General features: G+C 36.2%; 1 protein-coding gene across 1 annotated transcript; it reads left to right on the forward strand.

The window, feature by feature from the left end:
- The first annotated feature begins 632 nt into the window (after positions 1–632).
- On the forward strand, positions 633–6,822 carry LOC106467544. The gene is made up of 4 exons (XM_022395740.1): positions 633–1,778; positions 2,773–3,022; positions 4,907–4,989; positions 6,355–6,822. Exons 2-4 carry the CDS (start codon positions 2,782–2,784, stop codon positions 6,499–6,501), a joined length of 471 nt encoding a protein of 156 aa, XP_022251448.1. The 5' UTR covers positions 633–1,778; positions 2,773–2,781; the 3' UTR covers positions 6,502–6,822.
- Positions 6,823–7,998: the final 1,176 nt, after the last annotated feature.

Consider the following 7,998-nt stretch of genomic DNA (forward strand, 5'->3'; position numbering starts at 1 on the left):
ATGTTTGATGTGGGTGGAATCACTCGAATACTAATAGAATTCTTCTGTAGTTCCACTACATACAAGTTGTAAAATACAAAGACAATAATATACCAGTTACGACGTTTTTCGCGTAAAAGGCTTAACTGAGCTAAATAAATAAATGTGGCACACTTTTGTATAACGAAGTACAAGATCTTGACTAAATTTATTAACCCTAATAGAAGAATACTAGTGATAATAATGATGTTTTAGCGGTTTCTATGGTAATCTCGTATACAGTTAACACTCAAAGGCTCTGTCAAAACAAGTGAAAAATAGAAGGTTCTCGATTACCACTAACATTATTGTCGGTTTTTTATCATTCACTTTAATTAGTCTTATCTAACTTGCCTTATCAACAGACGTTACAATTAAAGTGTAATAATAATTCAGATAAAAACTAGGACAGAATGAAATAAGCGTATCAATCATCCACTTCAGTTATTGTTTATGCATACAAGTCTTCAAAATAATGTGATTTTAAATTTAAATAATTGGTTATTAAACCTATGCTCCTAGATAAACATTTTGTAATGGCGGTTTTACTTCTTTATAATTCATGCTCATTTCACTTTAGTAAGGAGTATGATCAACACGAACATGCATAATATTACAGTACTGGTGACCACTACTCTAAAGAAAAAAAAAAAGTTGTGTTCAGCCATCTTTAATGTTTGGGGTTATTTGGTGGAATGCAACGCGTCTCCCAAAACCATCTCGTACACGCCTGATGGGACTGAAGTCCAGCAAGCATACTGGCTACTCCATTAGGTTAATACCCTCTTCTTCAAGGAATTTAATGACTAATTTAACACGAAAGGGTTATTATTCCTTCGGGTGAACTCTGAGTCGGTTGTACCAGTTTATTACAACACAAAGAGTCAGTGGATGTAGTCCTGAAGAATTGATATTCTTCAAGGTATACTGACCGGTACGTATGACAATTATTGTTAAATAAACTATATGTTTCTGTAAGAAAATAGGTTTCACCCGGTTCCAAGTTTTTTTTCCAAGCGAGTATATATCGTTTATCTAAAAAAAAAGGAACATTCACGCATATGGTGTTGGTTCATTGGATACGTTCTTGGCATCATTACAGTTAACCCATTTTATGCCCTGTTGGTTATTTAACGTTCGATATACAGATCAATGCTATAATTTCGGTTTCTAACCGTGTGTACAAAGACAGGACACCTGCTCGTGACTCCAAACATACGATTCTTATCTCCGAACTGTTATCCTACGATTGGGCGAGCCAGAAATGACAAAGAGCGGAATAGGAGAAACTTTATTATTCATCTGGATTTGGTTTGTCTGTTCTTAAGCACAAAAATAGAAGCTAGCCTATCTGTGAACTGCCCACCACGGGTTTAGCATTGCAAGCCCTTTGCCTTACTACTGAGCCACTGGGAAAAAAAGAGGGCACCTGGTATGGAAGCGATTTCACATTTTTCTGCCGACACTTTGACACACATGAAATCTTCAAAATAAGTAAACACTTTAACTGTCTTAACTGCCCTTTGATACCCAGGTTACAATATTACCGTAACTCTTATCAAGTTTACAAATTTCAGTTTGACGTCATCGAGTTTGACAGCGAAACGTTCCACACGCTGGTTGAGTACCTCCACACTGGCTCTTGTGTTCTGACGTGTAACTCCATTCCTGGCCTTATCTGTGCTGCAGAACACTACGATTTACCAGAGCTGCTCCAGTCTTGTTTCCACCATGCCAAACAGAACTTACGATTGTCAGTGGTGAGTATATATTTTTTACTGTGTTGATGCATGCCATCTTCATGAAGACACCTTCAGCAATTACATCTTCCTTCGATGGAGGAAGGGTGGGGAATTGGGAAGAAAAATTCTAAATAAAGAAACGTTATTTATGTAAAGGGTGCTTCAGACTGGAAGAACTGTGTCGGACTTTTACTCAAGCCTTCTTTACCGCTAAAAGTAGATAAAATACTGCATTTAAGTATGGTTATCTTTTCCAAACTAATACTTTTAAGTACATCTGAAAGCTGGTGTTGCTGTGGCTATGTGTAGACTATCTTTCTCAAAAATAGGAACTCAAAAGTCCCATAAATATTTTACATACATCACAATTATAAGAGTCCTGTCTTTATTTCTTTGGTTTGCTGATGAGCTTTGAATAGATGAAACTGTCCACAGCAGGGGATACGGGCAATCAAAGAATGCACTGGGCCTGTACGCCATAGATATTATTTTGAATTTTAAATTGGGCAAAAAGAAATGTATATTAAATACCTTTTTACAAGCTATTTTATCTTTACTTATACACGCTAATTTAGACAATATATGGAGGCTAATTTGCTGCAAGTTAGGTAGAGACTATCATTAATCAAATTTACACTTTTAGTCGCCATATAGCGGCTTACAGAACAGCTCCAATTATTTTTGTTGTTGTTGTTGTCGTTTTTTTCTATTAGAAACTTTTAGCTCGTACCTCCGTCGTCTCTTGACCGATTTGAGATCTAATTACACTTTTGGCTTCAGAAGGTCAAACCCTTTCAACTGATGTATTTGACCACGCCAAAGGTCTCATAGATTAATTTACTATAATCCGGCCTAAAAGAATTTCAAGTGCCGCGGCTATTGAGGATTCCATCTTGTAAACAATATCCATCCAGTGTCTTTTATTACTATAGCTTAGTGTAAACTTTATAGTACAAGTTGCCGTTAGAATTTAGGCCCGAAGTAGTTTACTTACCTCTTTCATATTTGGCAGGTTTGTCCAATGTTGAATATTCTTGAGAATTACTACTGGAGGTACAACTCAGCTTCTGAGTTAGTAAACATGATTCTGATGTTCACTGACACAAGGGCTACACAGCTGTTTTCGCGCCAAGAATTTTTCTTTCTTTCCGAATCCATGTTCCAAATGGTGATCGGACGAGAACTGAATATTCCAGAAGTTCGGAAGTTCGAAATGATGCTCCAGTGGGCGAAAAACAAAATCCAGAGGAATAATCGAAACAGTAAGTGTAAACAAAACCAAGAATTTTCGTGTTAATAACTTGTTATTGATATTAAAAATGCAGCTTATCAGAACGAGACAACAAAAATAGTTAATTACATCCTTCAAAAAGTGTTCGATTCCCATCAGGTCTAACAGCAGATAACCAAATGTGGCTCTGCTCTAAAAAACAAAAAATCGACATGTCTCATACGTTTTTTGAGACTGAATTAGTAATATACATAGTCTTGTTGTATCGCATTATTTATCAAACCTACCCAGAGGGCGTTGTTAAATTCTTTAATCAGGTTGTAAGATAACCATACGTTACAATGACCGTTCTGCACATATGCATCTCTTACTTTCAAATGATAAACTAAAAGGAAGGTAGCTAATCCACAACACCCACCGCCAACCCTTTGCCGAATAATGGGATTTTACCTTCACTCTTACAAAACACCCATGGCCACAAATTGCGGGGCGCGTTTTCGTAACAACGGGATTTATCTTCTGAAGTAATTTATGAAAATTTGGTTCATACAAATGAGTAAAATATCTTTTTTTTTTAATAATTAGAAACTAATTAAAAAATTAGCCTGTAACCGCCCTAGTGGTAATAAAAAGAGATGAACTGTGCCTTAAATGTTGTTGTTTTTTAACGAAAAGCTACACGATAACCTATCTGCACTGTGCCCAACACTAAACCAAAACTTTTAAGTTATAAGTCTCCAAGTTTACCGTTGAACTGCTGGTGGAGGTCCCCTTATATGTTATGCTATCTAAATCCGTGATATTAAGCTTAAGAGATTTAATGAATGGCTCTACTGTAAATTGTTCTTAAACCAACGCTACACAAGGGCTATCTGCGCTAGCCGTCCCTAATTTAGCAGTGTAATACCAAAGGGAAGGCAGCTAGTTATCACCGCCCACCGCCAACTCTTGGGCTACTCTTTTACCAACGAAGAGTTGGATTGACCGTCACATTATAACGCCTCCATGGCTGAAAGGGCGAGCATGTTTGGTGTGACGGGGATTCGAACCAGCGACCCGCAGATTGCGAATCCAGCAATATAACCACCTGGCCAGATGTTGGACTTAAATAAGTAGCTTAAAAACGATATTAGAATTTTTGTTTATTATGTAGTTTTTCCGCGTTTGGTCGATTAACGTTAAGCCTCGTTATGTTGGAAAACATATACCGAATATTTCAATCTAAAGAACTAGAAATGGGCGTTTAGTTAACACAACAGAAGTTTTATTGCTTAAACGACATAGTCTCGAACCACAGTCATCACGATATATGGACGTTTAGTTAACACAACGGAAGTTTTATTGCTTAAACGACATAGTCTCGAGCCACAGTCATCACGATATATGGGCGTTAAGTTAACACAAAGGAAGTTTTATTGCTTTAAACAACATAGTCTCGAACCACAGTCATCACGATATAAATTTACTATAAAATGATTTTAATTGTTTAATGAATTCAATTGCCATTTATTTATGCGCCTTTGCATTTCTGGTCTACTCCAAATATTTAAAAAATAAAACCGTTATATTTTGAGAATTAATATTAGTTCGAGAGGTTTATTTAAAATTAAGCGGGGAAATAAAATAAATAATAAATATGTGTGATATTGACACAGCTTGTAGTCGTATATAACCCCACATTACACGCAGTACATCTATATTTACTTTTCAATGCTGGACTGTACAATTTTATCTCCGCATAGTGATCGATGCGGGAATCGAAACGGGATCCTAGTTCACTGTTAAGAACAAAATCATTCTGGTTGAAACTGGTTAATCTGATCGTATTAACATTCCGGTTTTAGATGTATTTTTAATGTGTTTGATAACCTTCGGGTTATATACATCTTCGAGGGTTCTATTTTGTTTCTTCCAGATCCCTGGGAGCTCCACTGCATAATGAATCGATTAACCCGCGACCTCAAACTGTATAAAATACCTCCTCAGGAACTTATAAAGGTTAGTACAGACAATTGAAGCTAATTAATTTTATATTTGAAGCCCTCTGAAGGTTACTTCTGATAAGGGTTACTATTTTTTTTAATACAATTCAAATAAACAAAGAATGCCGCAAATGTAATTGTGCCGTAAAAAGTTATTCGGATGGATAACCTGTCTGGTAAACAAGCCTATGTTTATTTGTTTTCTTTTTTTATTGTTGTTTTTGTTTCTTCTGTACAAGTTTTCTGAAAACACAATTGCTTAACTGGTAATTAAATGACGTGTTGATCCTGTTTTGGGAACCTTCATCAGGCCTAGGTGGTTCTTTCCTGGACAAGTGTTGTAATGCCGAACTGGTGAGCACACGACGTTTTAATCCAGATCATGGATCTTCACCAAACCTATGTGATTCTTTCCTGAACAAGTGTTATAACGCTGAACTGGTGATCAAAATAACGCTTTGATCCAGTTAGTGGACCTTCACTAGGCTTATGTGATCCTTTCCTGGACAGGTGTTGTCCACCTTTAATAAGTGGATCTATAAGTCATTTAATTATCAGTTCATCAAACGGGTTGTGTATTTTAATTAGGATATTCCTAAATACTTAATGAATAATTGCCTTTATCTTACGTATTTCAGCTATAGAAACTTTGACAACAATCGTAACTACGACATGCAATTTACTTATAATACATCGCTTCTCAGTCACCACAATAGCTATCATTTCCCAACCTACCTGAAGAGAACAGCCTCTTCGGACTGGATATAGCAATTATAGTGTGGTTGACATATTCCCATACACTCACAAGGGAATGTTGCATCTCTGTGTGTGTGTGTATATATATATATATATTTGTTGTCACGTGATGTGCGAAATATTTCCAAGTAATGAATACAAAATATCTTATCCAAGCATTTCTTTGGCAATTCTGGTTTTACGTCAGTCATTGACTGAATCTGTAACTTAAAGTGAACGACACATATTTTAATAGTTTATTTCATCTTACGTGTAAGGCTGTACAATAAGCTATCTGCGACGTGCAAACAAAAGGGATCAAACTTCGTACTTTAGGCTTATAAATAACCCCTCAATCTTATCACTGGAGTGGTGCTTATGTTTCATATAACGCCAGACACAATATTGCTAAATTATTTTAAATAGAACTTACTTATTTTAATTGGTGAAAGTTATTACTTTTCAATGGGGTTGGTGCCCCCAAGTGGCACAGCGGCACGTCTGCGGACTTACAAATATAGAAAATGTGTAGCTTTGTGCTTAGGGTTGAAAGTTTTCAGACAGCTTTCTGTAAACTATTAATTGTCATGCTAAACTAAAATAGTTCCATGACTCATTCCTCGTTTGTTTTTTGTTTTTTTTTTAGGTAGTCTTACCCACGAAGACAGTAAGTAATGAACGAATCTTAGAAACACTCCTGTATCAGGCTGACACGGGGATGTACCGTATTCAACCGTCCTTCCTGGAAGAGTGTCGTAATGCCGAAGACGTCAACTACAATCAAAACCGATAAGAAAATTCGCTACACGTACCAAACAGGACTAGTGGAAATAAATAACTATTTTCGCCATCAGGTGGCAGGTCATGTCTTTCATGTACAATGAGTTATGGTTTTACTGGTAATTTTAGCATTTATATAGATGTTTTGTTTTTTTGTTTGCAGTGGCGTATCCAGGATTACCCGAGTCAGATGGTCAAATCCGTCTGTCCATGGAGCATGAAATCGCTAATGATGCGTGACCAAATAGATATTTCAGAGAAGATTTTAAAATAAATTTTTCAATAAATTGGGTCCCTCAATTGACTTGTTTGTAATTAAGCAACGAGTTACACAATGGGCTATCTGTGCTGTGTCAATCACGAGTACGGAAACCCGGTTTTTGGCGTTGCAAGTCCGCAGACATACCGCTAAACCATTGGTCAGCGGTAGGCTTAGGGATTTAAAGCACTAAAATCCAAGATTCGATGCGTAGAGTGCAGAGGGCCCATTGTATAGCTTTGCGCTAAGAAAACTACCACCTCCTCAAGAAATTGTGAAAAAAAACTATTTCTAAATTTTCACCTGCAGGTTTTCAAAGAAAGGTAACTTTAAAATTGTATCTGAATATCGATATTGAAAAACTTAAAAACTGACCATTATTTCAAAATGTACCACGCGCTACTGTCAAGTAGAAAAATCAGAAACGCGGGGTAGAAGAGGGGTTGTTCTTGGACTCCCCCCCCTTCCTGGATGTGCTATGAAAAATTAAAAATAGAGACCACTTTTTCAAAATATACTATACACTCTCGTCAAACTGAAAAATCAGAAACGAGGGGGTGGGGGTTCTTAGACTCCCTCGGATACGCTACTGTTTTGTGCCAAAATTATTGTGATTACATTGTATGTGCTTCCAATTACGTTCTGTGAAGAAAAAAAAAAGGCATATAAATTTTATATTTATTCACACAGTCATAAATGCGAACATGGCCACACACTTCTCTTGTTCTCTCACAAATTAAGCAATATGAATTTAATATTCTTTACCAGAAAATTATACAAAATATGGAGTGAACTTTTCCCGACGTTATAATTATGACGTAATTTCCATATTGTAGAATTTTACCCCCCCTCCTCGTTTCTCTTACTACTCTTAATGGCACATTCTCTCTCTCTTTCAGACTATACTTCAGCCATTTGGATTTGTAACACTTTTCATTGTTTTTCTTTTTTTTATTTATTTCAAAATCTAAACTTTGTATTTAATGTTTTGTTGTTGTTTTCGCTTTCAGGTAAATAGTGTGGGTTCACTCGGGTAGTTCTTTGTTCAAATTCTCTTTCCGATCTTTAGAGAGAACAAAATTAAACTTCAAAGGTTAGTTTTCTCCGATGAAACACTTTGAATTTTCTTACAGAAGAACAACAGTTATTGTTATTTTTTGTTGACAGACCTTACTAGACGTTCGAGCATCGTGCAGATATTATTTTAACTTACTTTAAACACGTTATGGTTAATACCTACAACTTGTGTTT

The sequence above is a fragment of the Limulus polyphemus genome, unplaced genomic scaffold, assembly GCF_000517525.1.
Source record: "Limulus polyphemus unplaced genomic scaffold, Limulus_polyphemus-2.1.2 Scaffold2654, whole genome shotgun sequence".
NCBI lineage: Eukaryota > Metazoa > Arthropoda > Merostomata > Xiphosura > Limulidae > Limulus > Limulus polyphemus.